At 34.4% G+C, this 19,782-nt stretch overlaps 14 protein-coding genes across 14 annotated transcripts; 10 read left to right on the forward strand and 4 right to left on the reverse strand. All coding sequences in view use genetic code 12, as the record gives it.

Moving 5' to 3' along the window:
- Positions 1–2,007: 2,007 nt before the first annotated feature.
- On the forward strand, positions 2,008–2,376 carry CTRG_01325 (uncharacterized protein; the record flags this gene model as incomplete). The annotated part of the gene is made up of 1 exon (XM_002546973.1): positions 2,008–2,376. One exon carries the CDS (start codon positions 2,008–2,010, stop codon positions 2,374–2,376), a length of 369 nt encoding a protein of 122 aa, XP_002547019.1.
- A 742-nt stretch (positions 2,377–3,118) lies between these two features.
- On the forward strand, positions 3,119–4,435 carry CTRG_01326 (uncharacterized protein; the record flags this gene model as incomplete). Its single annotated transcript, XM_002546974.1, has 1 exon — positions 3,119–4,435. The coding sequence occupies one exon, from the start codon at positions 3,119–3,121 to the stop codon at positions 4,433–4,435; it is 1,317 nt and encodes a 438-aa protein (XP_002547020.1).
- Positions 4,436–5,754: 1,319 nt separating this feature from the next.
- RNR21 (ribonucleotide-diphosphate reductase subunit) lies at positions 5,755–6,513 on the forward strand (the record flags this gene model as incomplete). The annotated part of the gene is made up of 1 exon (XM_002546975.1): positions 5,755–6,513. One exon carries the CDS (start codon positions 5,755–5,757, stop codon positions 6,511–6,513), a length of 759 nt encoding a protein of 252 aa, XP_002547021.1.
- Positions 6,514–7,368: 855 nt separating this feature from the next.
- Positions 7,369–8,403, forward strand: CTRG_01328 (ribosome biogenesis protein TSR3; the record flags this gene model as incomplete). Its single annotated transcript, XM_002546976.1, has 1 exon — positions 7,369–8,403. The coding sequence occupies one exon, from the start codon at positions 7,369–7,371 to the stop codon at positions 8,401–8,403; it is 1,035 nt and encodes a 344-aa protein (XP_002547022.1).
- Positions 8,404–10,669: 2,266 nt separating this feature from the next.
- Positions 10,670–11,173, forward strand: CTRG_01329 (uncharacterized protein; the record flags this gene model as incomplete). The annotated part of the gene is made up of 1 exon (XM_002546977.1): positions 10,670–11,173. The coding sequence occupies one exon, from the start codon at positions 10,670–10,672 to the stop codon at positions 11,171–11,173; it is 504 nt and encodes a 167-aa protein (XP_002547023.1).
- A 418-nt stretch (positions 11,174–11,591) lies between these two features.
- CTRG_01330 (aldehyde dehydrogenase 9) lies at positions 11,592–12,434 on the reverse strand (the record flags this gene model as incomplete). Its single annotated transcript, XM_002546979.1, has 1 exon — positions 11,592–12,434. One exon carries the CDS (start codon positions 12,432–12,434, stop codon positions 11,592–11,594), a length of 843 nt encoding a protein of 280 aa, XP_002547025.1.
- On the forward strand, positions 11,691–12,554 carry CTRG_01331 (aldehyde dehydrogenase 9; the record flags this gene model as incomplete). Its single annotated transcript, XM_002546978.1, has 1 exon — positions 11,691–12,554. One exon carries the CDS (start codon positions 11,691–11,693, stop codon positions 12,552–12,554), a length of 864 nt encoding a protein of 287 aa, XP_002547024.1.
- A 507-nt stretch (positions 12,555–13,061) lies between these two features.
- On the forward strand, positions 13,062–13,889 carry CTRG_01332 (uncharacterized protein; the record flags this gene model as incomplete). The annotated part of the gene is made up of 1 exon (XM_002546980.1): positions 13,062–13,889. The coding sequence occupies one exon, from the start codon at positions 13,062–13,064 to the stop codon at positions 13,887–13,889; it is 828 nt and encodes a 275-aa protein (XP_002547026.1).
- Positions 13,886–14,218, reverse strand: CTRG_01333 (uncharacterized protein; the record flags this gene model as incomplete). The annotated part of the gene is made up of 1 exon (XM_002546981.1): positions 13,886–14,218. One exon carries the CDS (start codon positions 14,216–14,218, stop codon positions 13,886–13,888), a length of 333 nt encoding a protein of 110 aa, XP_002547027.1.
- Positions 14,219–14,523: 305 nt separating this feature from the next.
- PDR17 (Pdr17p) lies at positions 14,524–15,609 on the forward strand (the record flags this gene model as incomplete). The annotated part of the gene is made up of 1 exon (XM_002546982.1): positions 14,524–15,609. One exon carries the CDS (start codon positions 14,524–14,526, stop codon positions 15,607–15,609), a length of 1,086 nt encoding a protein of 361 aa, XP_002547028.1.
- Positions 15,610–16,167: 558 nt separating this feature from the next.
- CTRG_01335 (aldehyde dehydrogenase) lies at positions 16,168–17,031 on the reverse strand (the record flags this gene model as incomplete). Its single annotated transcript, XM_002546984.1, has 1 exon — positions 16,168–17,031. One exon carries the CDS (start codon positions 17,029–17,031, stop codon positions 16,168–16,170), a length of 864 nt encoding a protein of 287 aa, XP_002547030.1.
- CTRG_01336 (aldehyde dehydrogenase) lies at positions 16,288–17,130 on the forward strand (the record flags this gene model as incomplete). Its single annotated transcript, XM_002546983.1, has 1 exon — positions 16,288–17,130. One exon carries the CDS (start codon positions 16,288–16,290, stop codon positions 17,128–17,130), a length of 843 nt encoding a protein of 280 aa, XP_002547029.1.
- Positions 17,131–17,642: 512 nt separating this feature from the next.
- Positions 17,643–18,551, forward strand: SER2 (phosphoserine phosphatase; the record flags this gene model as incomplete). The annotated part of the gene is made up of 1 exon (XM_002546985.1): positions 17,643–18,551. One exon carries the CDS (start codon positions 17,643–17,645, stop codon positions 18,549–18,551), a length of 909 nt encoding a protein of 302 aa, XP_002547031.1.
- A 39-nt stretch (positions 18,552–18,590) lies between these two features.
- CTRG_01338 (aminodeoxychorismate lyase) lies at positions 18,591–19,484 on the reverse strand (the record flags this gene model as incomplete). The annotated part of the gene is made up of 1 exon (XM_002546986.1): positions 18,591–19,484. One exon carries the CDS (start codon positions 19,482–19,484, stop codon positions 18,591–18,593), a length of 894 nt encoding a protein of 297 aa, XP_002547032.1.
- Between the last annotated feature and the right edge of the window lie 298 nt (positions 19,485–19,782).

Raw genomic sequence — 19,782 nt, forward strand, 5'->3', positions numbered from 1 at the left:
ATGCTACTTCAACTAAATCTAGAATGTTGTGTTTTATTTCATTAGAGTGATGGTATTCGATTCCAGATGTTTTGGTAAGGTTTTTTATTTGTAAACGAATATATGAACCCTGTTGCATACAGTAGGAGTAGACGAAAGGCTTGTTTTGTAGAGCAAAACTAGAATTGTTCTAGTAGGCGAAGTAGTGGCGGTGTAGCAACACAAGAAAGATTAGCTAGCTGAAAAGTAAATAATTCTCATAGTTGTATCAAATATTTCCCAACTTTTGTTACATTTGTTCTTTAATTACTAAGAAAGTGTATGTATCAAATTAGGCTAAATAGGTTTCCCATCTAGCTCATGTAGACTCCTGGAACGAACGTAATGGGTACGAGAAATAATACCTGTTGCATCCCCTCTCCATCAAACTTGAAATCATACCGGGCAAATAAAGAAAAAAAAAAGAAACTCGACTAGTCATCGTTGTTTTCGTCATCTTCTATCGGTTAATATGCTAAACACGTATTCGGATTTTCGGTTTACAACAAACGAACGCACCAATGGCTCTTCTTAAATATCGGCTGTGAAATACAATAGAAAACTATTAACGGGGCCTTGTTCGGGGGGGAATATTATTATTATTATAAGTCATAACTAGAATATTATTTCATTTCAAGGAACATCTTTTACAAAAAGAAGGTCATCTTGACTACGGGTAGATAAGTACATATTTCAGGAAGGCTTTCTTTTTTTTTTTTCTTTGCAATTATTACAACAACTTATGAAATTGCCAAAATGACTTGAAATTTTGCTGTTAATTCTTTGTTTTTGTAGTCTGGGTGTCACTGCCGTATACCACAGGTTACATGAATTCTCCTGTTAAATAAGAATGATCTCAAACACAATGATGAAATTCTACAGCAATTCAGATTTTTTTTTTAGAAAAAAAATTATTGCCCCCTGTTACAGAACAAGGCGATATACCGATAGCAAAAAAAAAAAAAAAAACTTTATACACTATATAAATAGAATGTTACATCTCTGCTACAATTTTTTTGCATGTCAAACGACGATTTTTTTTTCCATTTCTGTAGTGACGAGTTTCTTGTTTATTTGAATTTGGTTTCCAATTATATTTGTTTTATTTGGATCAAATTATTGTTTACTTTAGGATCCTGACTGCTTAATTTAGATTTTGTGTGTGTGTGTATACTCTATCTATCTGTGAGTGATTTACTAAAAAAAAAAATAAAAAAAATTAAGTGCCATCTCGGATTCCTTTTTTTTTTACTAAGACAGAAAATTAGATAATTATTACATCATTGTCATCTTTTAGCCACATCATTCTCAGAATAAACTTTATCGTATTCCCATAACATCTACATATCTGTCGCTGTTGTTAATAATACAATTGAAATTCCATACTAGTACGTTCCATTAATTAGACAGATATATATCGAGATTTGATACTGTTCTATTCTGTGTGTGTGTTTGTGGGTACGAAATAGAACGAACGAGCGAACGAAGGAAAGAAAGAAAAAAAAAATTTCAAGCCGATTCTCCCATTAATTTGCACAAAACAATTATTACCTACAGGGAACAAAAGAAGAAGAAGAAGAGGAAAGCTAAGAAATTTTATTATCTTTGCTTTTTAAACAGAATAGAAATTCATTATAAATCATAATTAAGATAATTTTTTTTTCTTAGTCAAGGTTATTCTTATTCATATTCCTGGTTCTATTTCTATTTCTATTCTTATTTATCTACCGACATTTGCTTCTTAATACTTTGCATTATTTTATTTTATTTTGTTTTATTTTGTTTTGTTTTGTCATCATTCCCTTAAACAAATTTCATTTATATTCATAAGTTTCTCCCGTGGATATCTTCAACTTTTATTTTTCTTTTTTTGGTTTTTTTTTTTCCTTTATTTTTTCCTGAGGTTGTTGTTTAAATCTAGTTATTACTTTTTATTTTCACATTTCAATTGTTGTCAAACATCATATCTGTTATTACTTCATATTAACAATGCCTTTCCATATTACTTCACCAAAGAAATTATTTGGCGGTGGCTCTTCTCCTTCCAGTTCTCCGTCGACCGCCACATCTTCGAGCGAGAAGAATCGCATTAGTTCAAAATTTACATCCAGTAATAAAGAAAAAATTGGCAACCAACCGACATCCATTAATACTAATCACTATGTGGCACCACATGATGAATACCACGGCCATATTTCTGCTCCACATCCAGATAACACCCGATCTTCAACTGAGCATTTAAGTGTTTCTACAGAAAACCCATTTTATTCTACATATTCACCTCCAGCCCTGCCAATCCATCATCGAGTTACTTCTCCCATTGGCTCAGCCTCCTACAACTTTACAAGATCAAGATAGGTATTCAAGTACCCCTTCTCCACCTCCAGTTCCAGAAAAGGATATTGCTATACAATCACCTTTTGGGTTTTTGGCTGATAGTGAAAAAAGTGGCAGCACAAGCAGCACTGATTCTAAATCTACTTCCTTGTTGCCAAAAATTAATACAAACTCCTCAATTAATCAAACTTCTGAAGCATCTTCATTTTATGAAGTTAATGGTGGTTTATCCCCTAGTTTTGCAACTCCCCCTAAGTTGCGCAAAAATCAACATCAAGTAGCAGAAGCTTCTGTTTCAGACACCAGCTTGCATAAGCGCACATTGTCTGATCGTGTTAAAGCAACCCCCTCCTCATTTGTGCGTCAGAGCCGTATTTTTTCTAATGATGATAGTGAATCTACTTTTTCGACAAGTTCGGTTTCTGGCAGAGATTTGTTGTTGCAAAATAAACAACAGACCGATTCATTGCCTCCAGAATTCCGTCCCGTTGTAACTTTGATAAACGCTCAAAAATTAAGAACTTATTGTGTGGGTGCTTTACAGGTTCCAGGAATTATCAACTCTGAAAGGGTCTGGTTTGAAGTGGAAGCCAAGTTAACTGGTAGTGAATTGGCCATCTGGAGACCACTGTCTGATGAGTATGTATTTGAGGAAGGAAATGAATTCAAGCCAAAGTATATCAATGTTATTGATTCTCATGTGGAAGTGGTTTCTGATCTTGAAATTAAAATATATCAAGATTTACGTGAAGATGCTGCCGTGATGCTCAGATTTCACGATAAAGGGTTGTTCAATAAATGGATGAGTGCTATAATTCTTTCCAAATATGAATATGAAAAGTTGAATGAAGCGTTTACTGCTGTTATTTTGTCCTCCAAGGGATCAAGATTACTGGATATCCGTGTTTTGTTGGGTAACAAAAAGAGATTCCCACAGTATGAATGGTGTAATATTAGATTACCAGAGGTTTCTACCAAATGGATCAAAGTTTACATGGTTGTTTTACCTAGTGACAAGGGTCATATTGGAAGAATTGAGATTTACCCTTCAGATAAAAAAGTTCTGAAGAAATACCTCATTGCTTATATTTCTGACTTGGCTGCTATTTTCAATGTGTATCCTGAACAATCAAACATGATTGATGTCAACTCCATTATGCGTGCTGCTGGTGAAATCCATATTAGTAAGAATTATGAACATTTATTCCCTCATAGTATGGATAATGAATTGCATCATCACCAATTGCTTAATCCAAGAAAATTGATTGCTAAAAATCATGGTATTTCACGTTCTGGTTCTAATCATTCCCTTTCTTCGCTTACTAAAGATACACCAGGAACACCAGTTAATCGTTCACGTTCAGGTTCAACAAATTCTACAAGTTCATTTTTCAATCAACCATCATCTCCACCATCCAGTAATGGTCTTGCCAGAAATGGTTCATTGAATGGATCTCCTGTTAATCCAAATCACAATCAAAAGGGTCACAAGAGAATTAACTCCAGTTTCTTCAAGAGACATGCTGATGACTTTGTTTTGACCAACTCCATGTACATCATGCCAATCTCTCATCCGGGGGTCACTGCAGTTGAAACTATGATTCGTAATTATATCCCGATTATTGATGCATTTAAGTTGTATGGTCGTCCAAAACGTTTGATTAGTGATAAAACCAACATGCACTCCATGTTATTTGGTTTACCATCATTACCACATTACCAATATTTGTCTAGTAAAGATGCCGAAAGAGCATTTGCTGAGAATTTCTCCATGGATTTGAATTGGTTTGAATGGCCAGAGATTATGTCAAAGGAAATCAATGATTTGCAAATGAATTGTAGTAAGACATATGGTGGTCATGGTGATATTGGTAAATTGTATGAAAATTTGGATTTGGATTTTAATGAAATTAGCTCTCCAGTTCTTAATTTCACTAGTTTTGAGGATGATGTTCCAAGTTTGAATGATCCAATTGACTTTGGTGGAGCAATTGGGAATTCACCTCCAAGAGTAACATCTCCTTTAAGTCTTGTTGATGATAATCCAACTTATGGTGCAACCAGAAATCTCATGGTTTGATTTATTATGCTGTTTGATAAGCTATCTTTTTATGTATTCAAATTACTATTGTGTGGAGATAGCTATTAATTCAATTCTATTTCACTTTTATTTCCATTTCTCACCCAGTATGATTTATTTTTTTTTTTTCTTTCATCCATGTTTATAGATATGACTATACAAGTAAGAAACCCAAATATATATTATATATATTACTATCAATTCATCATAATCCAAATGATTAGTAATCACATCTTCATTTAAGTTTCATCATCAGCAGATATCTGCGCGACTAAATATAGAGCATTTAGCCAATCCTACTCAATCCCGTAAGTCGGTTGTAGTTTATAGCTATGGGTATTAGTTTGTTTTGAGTTGTAATTCATTTTCTTGATTTTGAACATTTATCACAATTTCCTTATCGGAATTACCTTAATCTCGAAGAATGAAAACAAAAACATTAGAGTTTATTGTCTTGAAAATTCATAAAATATAATACAGGTCACAAACCCAAAAAAAAAACACGCGACTTGAAATCACGTAATTGAATTTTTTTTTTTTAGTAACAGACGTGTCCATGAAAATTTCACTCACACAAACGCGTCTTGGAAAGGGACGCACGACACCCGATGTTGCTGGCTAAATCATGTCAGATTATGTGGTAGTTTTTTCTTTTTCTTTTCTTTTCTTTTCTTTTCTTTTAAAGGGATGAATTGGAAAGACATGAGGAGAATATTGTGGACCATTGACGGCTATGGGTTTACGATATGCAGAAAGCATGATAGTATTATTGGAATTAGATCATCCTGTAGAATAATTCTACTCTAAATCATTCAATTGAGTTGCTATAACCGATTACGCTGATTAGTAATTCATTCTATCTCTTCATTACCTTAACAGGATGAGATCAAAACAAATCAAGGATTACACGTTACGCGTGTATAAGTATTTTCCAATGAAATTTTTTATTTTTCCGTCATACGTGTCGTGTCACCACTGCAAAAAAAAAAGAGAACAATTGAGCAATGAAGAGAAAAGAAAAAAAAAATTCCTTTACAGTCACAAAATACATATAACGACATAGTAATTTAATGTATAATACACAAAGCATCATCATTCCTAAAAACTAAATAGCAAAAGAAAAAAAATAATCTCGGGAATGGCTTTTTTTGCCTATTGACGATGTGATTTGAATAGAAAAAACTCCTGCTCCAATTTAGTATAAATATCACTTGACATTTCCCACATCATCGAGACTTTTTTTTTCAGATCTTTTTTTCTTTTTTTTTGTCGTTTAAGATTCAACACTTATTACACTATCAATTCAACTAATATTAACAATGTCTGCTCAAGAAACACCAACTAGAGGTTTAACCGGTAAAATTTCCAACTTAGATGTCTCCACCATGAAAGGAAAATCCTTAACTGATAAATTAGCAGCTGATGCTAAAGCTAAAGATGAAGCTCAAACTATTGAACAAGTTAAACAATCTGTTGTTTCTAAAGAAGGAGAAACTGAAGAATCTACTGAAAATATGAAGAAACATCAAGAATTTTTGGCTAAACATAAAGTTCACAGACACAAATTGAAACAATTGGAAGCTGAAGAACCATTATTACAAGAAAACAAACGTCGTTATGTTATGTTTCCAATTAAATATCATGAAATCTGGAATTTCTATAAAAAAGCCGAAGCCTCCTTCTGGACTTGTGAAGAAGTTGATTTAAGTAAAGATTTGGATGATTGGAACAACAAATTAAATGACAATGAAAGATATTTTGTTTCTAGAGTTTTAGCCTTTTTCGCTGCTTCTGATGGTATTGTTGGTGAAAACTTGATTGAAAACTTTTCTGCCGAAGTCCAACTGCCAGAAGCTAAATCATTCTATGGTTTCCAAATCATGATGGAAAACATTCATTCTGAAATGTATTCTTTATTAATTGAAACTTATGTTAAAGACCCACAAGAAGCTGATTTCTTGTTTAATGCCATTGAAAACATTCCATGTATTACCAAGAAAGCTGAATGGGCCATCAAATGGATTCAAGATAAAGATGCTTTATATGCTGAAAGATTGGTTGCTTTTTGCTGCTATTGAAGGTATTTTCTTTCAGTGGTTCATTTGCTCCTATCTTCTTGTTTGAAAAAGAGAGGTTTTGATGCCAGGGTTTGACTTTTCTCCATGAATTTGATCTGTAAGAGATGGAAGGGTTTACATACCTGATTTTAGCTTGTTTGGTTGTCCTCCCACTTGCAACACAGACCCATCTCCAGAAAATTGTTGAAAAGATTATTGTTGAAAGCTGTTGATGTTGAAAAAAGAAATATTTCACTGATGCTCTTCCAGTTTCTTTTATTGGAGTATGAACTGTGAACTTGATGTGTCAAATATGTTGAATATGTTGCTGATAGATTATTTATTTGCCTTGGATAACAAGAAAGTTTACAATGTTACTAACCCATTCGATTTCATGGAAAAATATTTCCTTGGCTGATAAAACCAACTTTTTCGAAAAGAGAGTTTCTGATTACCAAAAAGCTGGTGTTATGTCTAAAGCTGAAGACAGAGAAACCGGTGCTTTCACTTTTGATGAAGATTTCTAAAAGCATGAAAAGATTGGATCTTTCTTTATTTAATAATTTTTCAAAACACGAGAGTTTTATTTTTTTGTATTAATGATTTCAGTTCCAATTTTTTTTTTTCTTCTTCTTAAATAAAGAAAAATATTCTAGTTTATAGTTTGTTTTCCTTTTCCCTTTATTCTTTTTATTGTATATTAGTATTTTAATGAAATTTGTATTGTTTTTTATTTAAAAAAAAAAAAAGAAAATGATAATTGTAGATCGTGGGATAACTGTGAAAATGAATAGACAAACAAAAATGAGAAATTAAAAATTTTTCTCATTCTTCAAACATCATCTCATCATCCATAACCATCACCACACAACAACAATGGCAAAAGGAAAGAACAAATCTAGTGAAGAAAGATCATCTAAATCACGTACATCAAATGGACATAAATCAAAACAACATCATATTCGTAAAGGTAGACAAGAAACCGGTGCATCATCATCAAGTTCCAATTCAAATAATGCATTTCCTACAAAATTAGCAATGTGGGATTTTGATCATTGTGATCCTAAAAGATGTAGTGGTAAAAAACTTGAAAGATTAGGATTAATTAAAAATCTTCGAGTTGGACAAAAATTCCAAGGTGTTGTAGTTTCACCAAATGGTAAATCAATAGTTTGTCCAAATGATAAAGAAATTGTTGAAACTAATGGTGCAGCAGTTGTTGAATGTTCATGGGCAAGATTAGATGAAATTCCATTTAATAAAATTGGAGGTAAAAATGAACGATTATTACCTTATTTAGTTGCTGCTAATCCTGTTAATTATGGACGTCCATGGAGATTAAATTGTGTTGAAGCATTAGCTGCATGTTTTGCAATTGTGGGTCATTTAGATTGGGCAGAATTATTATTACTGAATTTTTCATGGGGGTTAACATTTTTAAAAATAAATGAAGAGTTGATTGAACTATATCAAAAATGTACCGATTCAGAAAGTATAACTAAAGCCCAAGAAGAATGGTTGGAAAAAATTGAACAAGAAGCGAAAGAAAGAAAAGATAAGGCTCAAAGTGGAGATATTTGGATGATGGGGAATGTAAACAGAGCAGGCGATGATGATGAGGACGAGGGTGTTCTAGATTCAGATGCAGATAGCGAGGAGGAAGAAGAAGAAGAAGAAGTTGAATATGATAACTTGGGAAACGTTATATCGAAAAAGAAATATGACGCTCTAGGTAATGAAATTGAAGAGAAAGAAGTAAAGTATGATTCATTGGGCAATATAATTGAATCAGAAGAAGAGGATGACGATGACGATGAAGAAGAAGAAGAAGAAGAAGTCCAGTACGATAAATTGGGAAATATCATAGAGAAAGATGACTTAACTAAAAATATGGAGTCTTTAACTGTGTAAGTATAAATAGTGTAATAGATAGTTTAGTAAAACACGTCATTTCTGTACTATTTAATCATTGATTTGTGATTTATGTGGAGTTACATCTTTTTGTACAAAAATTTGAATCAATTCTTGACCAAAAAAAAGCACAGCCCTTGAAATCAACAAAACTAATAATAATCAAATGATATATATTCTACATTATAGTAATTACATCTGGCTTCCTATTTAAACAAATTTTGGGAGTATTTGAGTTCGAATTATTGGAGAAATTCAATCATAAAAATGCTTACATAACAGAACGTGACGTCCAATTTAGGAAATGGGTTTCAAAAAGACCAAGCATTTGTTTTTCAATTTTAATGCGGAGACTATGCATGGCATAGCTGAAGTTATTTTTTCTTTCGTTGTTTTTTTTTTTACTTTATGACGCGTTCGAATCATAGGATTCAAAATCCTAGAAAAGTACAATAAAAAAAGTTTTACGAATGAATAAAACTAGACCATGCACTTGATAGATACTATAGGTAAAATAAAAAGAAATACAAGTTTTTTGTTAAATAGTCTACAGAAACTTTATTTATCAAGTGCCGAACCTACGGACTTTGAAAGTATTTCACAATTATATGCGCTCTCCTCCTCCTTTTAGAAAGATCTGAATGAATGGCTTCTCTTCTTCATATAAACGTGGCACAGTTTCTCCTTTTGTCTTTAGTAATTCGTGTGTACAGCTTTACTCATCTCTAAACAGAGTCAGAGAGCACGCATTTGTACAAACATACGCAAAACTCACAGCCAAGGCTGAAAAGTATCTCAAAACAAAGATTTTTTTTTGATTTTTGACACAGTAATTGTCAATACGTAGAACAGGTCCTTGCAATTGAAACAGCTCAACAAAAATCTTCAATTCTGGTTATTCTCTATACAGACGCTCATCGCAAAAGGACTAATACTAAAATGAAGAAAAATATTTCTTGTCATTAGCATACTGTACATTCTTGTTCTGTACCTGTAAACCCTAATACAAGAATACAAAAAACAAAATAGTTTCCCAAAACAAGAGAAGCTCAAACGTCAATACAATCTACACAGTCTATTCTTTGAAATGTAGTTAGTGCCAAGAAAGATTGTTACTATTGGCATTTTGTTTAGTTTTGTTTGGTAATGTTTTGCGATGCCTTTTTCACTTTACAATTTCATAATCCATTACGGTGTCAAAATTTTAATTCGTGAAAAATACGGTGTATGAGGTAAATCTATTTCTCAAACCCACAAAATGTCGGTGTTACGTACCAGAAAACGATACACAAGTTAAGATTGGTTGTCCTAACCCTTCGCCATACTTCGGAGTTGAGAACAGGTTGGGTACATTGGCTGCAGAACCGTTGGGAAAATGGTCAGCTAAGACCGAGATAGCGCAAAACGTCATTATTCTTTACTTTAGTTGTCCTTTTATTAGTTTCATTATTAATGCAGGCATCTAAACCTCGGCACATTAATCGCTACTTCACGACTGTTCATAAAAATAAAAAATGATTTCGTTGACGAAAACAAATGGGGTAAGCTAGGGAGTATTTAAAAAAAAAAAATGGTTATACGATTGGAGTCCTATTACCCCTTTTTCATATCCTATTATTATTTTTTTTCTCTCTCTCTCTCTCTCTCTCTCTCTCTCTCTTTCCCTTTAAAAATAAATTTTATCAGTATGTTAAAGACCGAATATATAATCTTACAAATCTTAACTCATACATTGAAATCTTGCTCTCCAACACATAAAAGAAAGGATTTAAGAAGATGACAATAACAATCATTGAAAGGCATCTTATTTCCTAATGCCTAATGATTGATTATTAATTATTTCCAGCGGGTGATCATTAATTTTTTGTCCTTTAATCACCGATTTGTAATGGTCACAAAGTTATACACCAAGAAAGAAACAGAAAAAATGTTTTGCACTAGAACAGTTACACTAACACACATACGTGGAACTCTCGGAGTTAGAGTTCTAGTGGAAAGAACCTTGCATGTTCCCCCACTCGAGATGTTAATATTTCTTCAGTCGTGTATACGATGTTGGGAATAATTTCCACCAACACCCCCGCAGTTGATTCAATTCCATCACGACTGGAAGTGCCAATGTTTGTTCAGCTCAAAGTATAAAAATGTAGATCATTTCCCAAAAAATTCAATTGTTTTTTTTGTTATCCCTTGTTTTTCTTTTCTTTTCTTTTTTTCTGTGTTAAACTTGCTACTTTTCATTACCAACAACAATTGAAGAAGCAAAATGTTTAAGAAAGCTTTGCCATTAGTTACTCAACTTACTACCCCAAGAGGTATCACTTACAACCAACCATTGGGTTTGTTCATCAATAACGAATACGTTCTTCCACAAGCCAACAAAACCTTTGAAGTTATTTCTCCATCTACTGAAGAAAAAATCACTGATGTTTATGAAGGTTTAGCTGAAGATGTTAATACCGCAGTTGACGCTGCCAAAGCAGCTTATGACAATGGATGGGCTCTTGGTCCACCAGAAGAAAGAGCAAGAGTTTTGTTCAACTTGGCTGATTTAGTCGAAGAGAATGCAGAAACTTTAGCTCAAATTGAAACTTGGGACAATGGTAAATCATTGCAAAATGCTAGAGGCGATATCGCCTTAACTGCTGCTTACTTTAGATCATGTGGTGGTTGGGCTGATAAAATCACTGGAAGCCAAATCAACACCGGAAGTTCTCATTTCAATTACACTCAAAGAGTCCCAATGGTCTGTGGTCAAATGTATGTATAAAACTACTCCATTTTATACTTTTTAAGAATAATTTTACTAACAAAAACGTGATTACCACGTGAAAATCATGTGACAAATAACCATGTGATCAATATAAGATGACCAAAAATCACCTGACTTATAACACATGATTAGAATCACATGACAGAAATCACGTGGGGAGCGCACGTGACATACAGCATACCTTGGAATTTTCCAATGTTAATGGCCTCTTGGAAGCTTGGACCAGTTCTGTATGTATCTAATCAAGTCTCCGTTGAATTGAGTTAAAACTGATTGTTTTATAAGGTCAGGTAGCTCAAATTCATGAAAACCAATAGTTTGGTTAGAAAACGGATTTTTTTTTCAGACGCGCATCATAATTTTTTTCAGGTGCGCGCAAGATTTTTCTCAAGGATTTTTTGTACTAACACACGACTTATTTTTTAGTGCTACTGGTTGTACTACTGTCTTGAAACCTGCTGAATCTACTCCATTGTCTGCCTTGTACCTTTCCCAATTGTTGGTTGAAGCCGGTATGCCAAAGGGTGTTGTCAACATTGTTCCAGGTTTCGGTGCCACTACTGGTGCTGCTATTGCCAGCCACCCAAAGATTGACAAGGTTGCTTTCACTGGTTCTACTGCTACTGGTAAGGTTATTATGAAATTGGCTGCTGAATCCAACTTGAAGAAGGTTACTTTGGAATTGGGTGGTAAATCCCCAAACATTGTTTTCAACGATGCCGACTTGGATAAGACTATTGATAACTTGGTTGTTTCTATCTTCTACAACTCTGGTGAAGTCTGTTGTGCTGGTTCCCGTCTCTTGGTTCAATCTGGTGTTTACGACGAAGTTGTTGCTAGATTCAAGAAGGCTGCCGAATCCCTTAAAGTTGGTGATCCATTTGAAGAAGACACTTTCATGGGTTCCCAAGCTAACGCTAACCAATTGGATAAGATCTTGAAATACATTGAAGTTGGTAAGGAACAAGGTGCCACTGTTGTTACTGGTGGTGCTAAGGCTAGTGACAAGGGTTACTTTATCAAACCAACCATTTTTGCTGATGTTAACAAGGATATGAGTATTGTCAAGGAAGAAATCTTTGGTCCTGTTGTCACCTTGATCAAGTTCGACACTGTTGAAGAAGCTATTGCTTTGGCTAACGACTCTGATTACGGTTTGGCTGCTGGTATTCACTCCACTGACGTCAACAAGTGTATTGATGTTTCTAACAGACTCAAGGCTGGTACTGTTTGGGTCAACACTTACAACGACTTCCATCCAATGGTTCCATTCGGTGGTTTCAGTGCTTCCGGTATTGGTAGAGAAATGGGTGAAGAAGTCTTGAAGGAATACACCCAAGTCAGAGCTGTCAGAATGAAACTTAACCCACTTCCATAAAGTTGATACTGGTATATCTACATAGTGTTTTTTATGTTTTAAGATAACGAGAAGAATTAAAAAAAATAATAAATTATTACCTATTCGATATGTTTTTAAAATGTTGTGAATTGATTGTAGGATGGATGAATCAATAGATGCGGCACAGTCATGGTACGGATTGAAACGATGGTTAAGTGGTATGTTAGTAATATAAAGAGTATGGGCCGCCCTAGGGGAGGTGCATTCAGATGGCTCTGTGGTGTGTAATCGAAGTGAGGTGGTTGAATGCACTTGTCAATAATGCCTCTACAACTTGGTCAATTTGAATGAATTCTAAGAAAAATATACGTCATGACTGACGATACCATTGTTTAGACAGTTGCTAATACTTTACTATTCTTGGTACGGCGCATTGAGCATCTTTCGTCGCGTGGACGAAAAATTATAAAGTAAAATAAATCTTTCTGTTAAAGAAAAAAAGAACATAAAATCAAAACAACAGCTACTTATATCCCATAAAAAATAATGGCTGGAAGTTCGCCAACTGAAATCTCAGATATCCCTTTAGAAAATTCACATATAGACATAACGAATGATGAACCATCTCTTAAAAAGAGAAAGCTTCCATTTGATAATGAAGCACTCATACCCTTGAATCTACAAAATATCATTAGTAAACAAAGAATATCAACTAAAATAATTGAAAAGTTGTGGCAACCCTTAGATGTTCATAATTCCCAATCAATGGATTCATTGCTTAATATTGCTTTGTTGAAAACACTTGAAGAGGAATCAGATGTAAGCAAAGCTAGTCGTACACTCACAACCGCTTGGATTAATCAATCTAACCCAGAATCCTTCAAAGCGCGTCTAGATCAGACCAATCTTCCTCCACCAAACTCCATGTATAATACTAAAGTAAGAATAAAAGCAAACGAAATTAAGGATGTATTAAGTTATGATTCTGTGTCTAGAAAAAAAACAGCTTTGGAGACTTATCTACTGGCAGAGCTTAAGCAATTACAAGAGTTGGAAGATCATTATAATCAGATGTTGTTATCTCACCAACTGGACTTGCAATATCTTCAAAAATTCAAACAAACTCTGAAAAGACATCAGCTCAAATTGGATAGTGATATTGATGACATACATGAAGAATTAAATCTCATTGAATATGACAAGAAACCAGATGATATATATTTACAATCAAATAGTACCTACGAATTTGATCCAGACCAAGATGAAGATACTAGGGCTATTCTTGAACAACTAAATAAACTGTTAAACATATCAACGTCAGATTTGAAAAAATTGAATGGAAAGTTGGAAATTTTATCGAGTATGTTAGATTAAATAGATATCCAATAAATGGTAATAAGTGTACTTGCTTCAACTCCACCCTCTTGCGATACCTTTAAAGTGAAGCAACCATCCTTCTTCGGATCCCACAAAGCAACAAAATCGGATTGGATTTTCAAATCAAAGGATGTGTCATCACTGTGCAATGCTGTTGCTTGTACTATAAATTTATGTTTTGAAGATTTCTCTTTCAAGCTTTCAGCAACTTTGGTGATTAAGTTTTTAGATGTAAGATTAGCATGTTGCTCCACTAAATCTGATATAAAATCTTGTGTGAACGGTGCTTCTAAGTTTTGGGACTTGTTTAAAACTTGAACTGGCATGATTGCAAAAAAAGGATGAACAAAAGTTTTCTTAGTATTTATAGTTGTTACCTTGAATACTATTTACTCTGGTCTTAAGTAATATTTAACGTTTCCTTTTTTTTTCTTTTCTGTTTCGTGGTGTCTTTCGGATAATTGTAATTTTTCCCCTTCCGCTAAATTGGTGGTAGAAGATTCTCATTTCAATTTTTTTTTTTTTTTGCTGTTGTTGTTGTTCTTTGTTTCAGTTTTTCTTTTTTTTATTTTTCAATTATTATAATCTACTTCTTGACTTAAAACTCCCCCACTTGCAATAAGACTATAGCATGAAGAGATTTTTCAAGAGAAGCGACGACGACGATAGATCCGAATCTTCATCACAGATGTTACAGGCCGATTCTATCTCGGTGTCATCTAAAACAACAACTGCAAGTTCCACTTCCAAAAAAAGTAGCTTAATCAAGTGTCATGTGCCTTTTGAGCAACCGGTTAACCCAATCAAGCGTCAAGTTTTTGATCTCGATGAAGAACAACAAGAAAAGTATGATAGCATATTGGCACACTTTGAAGAATATATCACCAAAGATATACCTGTGAACGACCAACCAAACGCGCCAACACATCCCATTTTGGAAGAAGAATTAGCGTGGTTAACTAAGGAATGTTTCTTGAGATTCTTGAGAGCTACAAAGTGGAAATTAGATGCCGCCATAGAAAGAATTGAAGATACAATAGTATGGAGAAGAACTTTTGGTGTCATCAATGTTCCTGGCCATACAGATCCAACTAAACTTCTTACTGCTGACTTGGTTGCAGCTGAGAATGAGACTGGGAAAAACTTGATTGTTGGATATGACCTTGATAACAGACCATGTCTCTACTTGCGCAATGGTTATCAGAATACCTCTGCTAGTCTCAGACAAGTTCAACATTTGGTTTTCATGCTTGAAAGGGTTATTCAATACATGCCTCCAGGACAAGATAGTTTAGCTTTGTTAATTGATTTCAAAGCAGCTCCAGCTGAATTAAATTTATCTTCAAAATTCCCATCCTTGTCAATCTCTAAGCAATGTTTGCATATATTACAGAGTCATTACCCAGAGAGACTTGGTAGGGGTTTGTTTACCAATATTCCTTGGATAGGATATACTTTTTTCAAAGTTGTTGGTCCATTTATCGATCCATATACAAGACTGAAAACCATATACGATCAACCATTCGAAAACTTCGTTCCAAAGGAGCAGTTGGATAAAGAATTTAATGGTATGTTGGATTTCGAGTATATCCATGAAGTCTACTGGCCAAAAATGAATGAAATTGCCGAAAAAAAGAGAGAAACATATATGAAAAATTTTAAAAAATTAGATTCAAAAATTGGTTTAAGTGAGTATGATTTGAGATTAGAAGAGTAAGATATATGAGAACATGTATATTTTTTTTTATAGAACTAGAAATAGATTTGTCTAAATGTAATTTATGGGTTAAGAAAATGTGCCATTAGTGTGCTTGAGATATAGCTCACAACTTATAGTCTCATAGTTTGGGATCAATTATCGTGGAAATTAGATAGAGGGAGCTCACAGATATTGCACCGTATAGCTGTTATGTCTTGTTATAACCAATTATTTGACAGATCTAACTGATAGGTTTCAAATGATGGTGACTTCACTGTTGGTGATTTGTTGATTTTGCATAATATACATTCAACCACCTCACTTCGATTACACACCACAGAGCCATCTGAATGCACCTCCCCTAGGGCGGCCCATACTCTTTATATTACTAACATACCACTTAACCATCGTTTCAATCCGTACCATGACTGTGCCGCATCTATTGATTCATCCATCCTACAATCAATTCACAACATTTTAAAAACATATCGAATAGGTAATAATTTATTATTTTTTTTAATTCTTCTCGTTATCTTAAAACATAAAAAACACTATGTAGATATACCAGTATCAACTTTATGGAAGTGGGTTAAGTTTCATTCTGACAGCTCTGACTTGGGTGTATTCCTTCAAGACTTCTTCACCCATTTCTCTACCAATACCGGAAGCACTGAAACCACCGAATGGAACCATTGGATGGAAGTCGTTGTAAGTGTTGACCCAAACAGTACCAGCCTTGAGTCTGTTAGAAACATCAATACACTTGTTGACGTCAGTGGAGTGAATACCAGCAGCCAAACCGTAATCAGAGTCGTTAGCCAAAGCAATAGCTTCTTCAACAGTGTCGAACTTGATCAAGGTGACAACAGGACCAAAGATTTCTTCCTTGACAATACTCATATCCTTGTTAACATCAGCAAAAATGGTTGGTTTGATAAAGTAACCCTTGTCACTAGCCTTAGCACCACCAGTAACAACAGTGGCACCTTGTTCCTTACCAACTTCAATGTATTTCAAGATCTTATCCAATTGGTTAGCGTTAGCTTGGGAACCCATGAAAGTGTCTTCTTCAAATGGATCACCAACTTTAAGGGATTCGGCAGCCTTCTTGAATCTAGCAACAACTTCGTCGTAAACACCAGATTGAACCAAGAGACGGGAACCAGCACAACAGACTTCACCAGAGTTGTAGAAGATAGAAACAACCAAGTTATCAATAGTCTTATCCAAGTCGGCATCGTTGAAAACAATGTTTGGGGATTTACCACCCAATTCCAAAGTAACCTTCTTCAAGTTGGATTCAGCAGCCAATTTCATAATAACCTTACCAGTAGCAGTAGAACCAGTGAAAGCAACCTTGTCAATCTTTGGGTGGCTGGCAATAGCAGCACCAGTAGTGGCACCGAAACCTGGAACAATGTTGACAACACCCTTTGGCATACCGGCTTCAACCAACAATTGGGAAAGGTACAAGGCAGACAATGGAGTAGATTCAGCAGGTTTCAAGACAGTAGTACAACCAGTAGCACTAAAAAATAAGTCGTGTGTTAGTACACTTGGTGAAGTCCAACCTATTCATTTGTAGCGTGGGACCGGTATGGTATAAGGATTCCAGGGAAATATATGATTTCTCCATTCGCGTTGTGATAAATAAGCTTGTTCTGGTTGCAAAGTTAGTATAATTATTTGTGATTTCATTCCTGTGTCTCTAAAGGAGATCCACTGGAATTTTCAAAGTAATGATATTGAATTCTTGATGATTATTTGAAGATACAATGTAGGTCCAGCTACTATAGAACTCTAAATTTGTACCCGATATTAGCTAGGTTGATCGTAACACATGAAATATACAGCTAACTGTTGATTGCGCAGAGTCAAAGTTAATATCTTGCTGTATGTGTTATTGACTAATCTTCTTGGATAACACAAAACCAAATAATTGTAAAATTTTATCAAAGTCGATCGAAAAATTTTCCTATTCTTTTTTTTTTTCTTCAGTTTTGTTTGGTTTCAGTTACTTTGGGAACAAGTCATTTAACAACATTACTACCATGTCCTACATTCTTACAGCGATCTCACATGATGATTCTCAGTTTGATCAAGAGACCCTCAAAAACATTGAACAATTTCTGATTGAGAATTTTTCACAAATTTCTTCAACCAAACAGTTATCTCCACGTGCATATGACTACACTATCTCCATTAATGATTTCGAAACTGCAAAACAAATTGTCAAAGATTATGCTATTTCGAAGCCTTTTGATCTTATTATTCAAGAGCAGTCTACTAGGAAAAACAAGAAATTATTTATTTTTGATATGGACTCTACGTTGATTTATCAAGAAGTTATTGAGTTGATTGCCAGTTATGCTGATATCGAAGATAAAGTTGCCGAAATCACTACCAGAGCAATGAATGGTGAGTTGGATTTCAATCAATCATTAGCTGAACGTGTGTTATTATTAAAAGGAATTGATGCAACTTCCATTTGGGAAGAATTGAAAGAAAAGATCCAAGTCACCAACGGTGTCCCAGAATTGTGCAAGGCATTGAAAAAGTTGGGAATAGTATTAGGTGTTTGTTCCGGTGGATTCATCCCATTAGCAGAATTCTTGAAAGGGAAATTAGGTTTAGATTATGCCTTTGCCAATACTTTGGGAGTTGACGATTCTAATCATTTGAATGGTACCACTATTGGACCAATAGTTAATGGAGAAAAGAAAGCAGAATTGTTGTTGGAAATTGCAGAAAAACACAATATTGATCCAAAGGATGCCGTGGCAGTCGGTGATGGAGCAAATGATTTGAAAATGATGGCCACTGGTGGTTTTGGTATCGCATGGAATGCTAAACCAAAGGTCCAAAAGTTGGCTCCAGCCTGTTTGAATACAAAGAGTTTGTTGGACATCATGTACATAATGGGATATACTGACGCTGAAATTAAGAAATTAATAGAATAGATCTTGTTTGTATTGTAATATAGAGACTTAAGCACAGAGCTATTTAACAATAATTCCTTTGACAACACCAACAATTCCATTCATTAACAAGAGTTCAGTTCCAGGTTGTAATTTCTCTATATTTATGGTATCTTCTTCAATGAACTTTTTTCGCAATAAAAAATGTCTTGTTACCCCACAAAGACACCCCGAACTTAACAAAGGAGTTACCCATTTCCCATCTGATTCTCTTTTAATTGCAATGTTGGTGATACTACCTTCCATGACGTTGTTTTGAGTATTATAAAGTATGACTTCTTCCTTCCCAGGTTTCAAACCTGGTAAGATGCCTCTAGATTCAGTATAAGCGTCTCTTTTCGTAGTTTTGAAGGAAGTGAACGGTGATACCAATGTCGGTTTCTTATCAATATACAAATCCCAAACAACAGCCTCTTCGGAATCGGGATGGTGGTTGAGGAATTCAAGCTCTTCTGGGATTGTTTCAATATCTGGAAAAATTCCACCTAATAAATTACCTATATCTGGTACTTGATGAACCTCGATTTTTGCTGAACCGTCTAATTTGAGTAACAAGCGAAGCTTATATGAATACAACACAGACTTGCCTTCCAGTTCGATTGCCTTTACTAGTTGTTCAAATAGAAACAGTTCAGTGATTTCAAAATCTGGAGAAGTCCCATATAGTAAATGAAAGAAATCAACGGTAAAATTTATTCGAGCAGTGTGCTCAGGCAAAAGAAAGAAATTCTGTATCGTTACATCTTTGTATGTCAATGGGGAAACTGGTGTAAGGTTTGGGTCGTATCTAATCGTCAGAAGTATTTCAAATTCATCGGACCTAATGGCCGCATTCTGGGTACTTGGAAAATTTTTATGAATGTATTCTTCATGTATTTCATTTATTAAAGACTTGCTAACGTAAGATTCACCCATAGTTTAGTTTAATGCTTAATAATCAGAATTGGTTTTCTGGTTGTAGTTTACCAAATAAGATTTTGTTTTCCATTTTTTCTTTCGGATCTTTGAACATACAAAATTAAGCTGGACCAGGGGAACCGCTACCATTTGTAACATCGATTTCGTCACAATGCACTACTTTAATTTTTTTTTTGTGTACACATCTTATTCCAGTCCCTTTCAACGTTTTTCTGATTCCAAATTCTTTTTCTTAAACCTTTTATGAAATCTGATTATTAATTGTTTGGTTTTGTTACATGTATCCGTGACTACA

The sequence above is a fragment of the Candida tropicalis genome (genome assembly GCF_000006335.3).
Source record: "Candida tropicalis MYA-3404 genomic scaffold supercont3.2, whole genome shotgun sequence".
NCBI lineage: Eukaryota > Fungi > Ascomycota > Pichiomycetes > Serinales > Debaryomycetaceae > Candida > Candida tropicalis.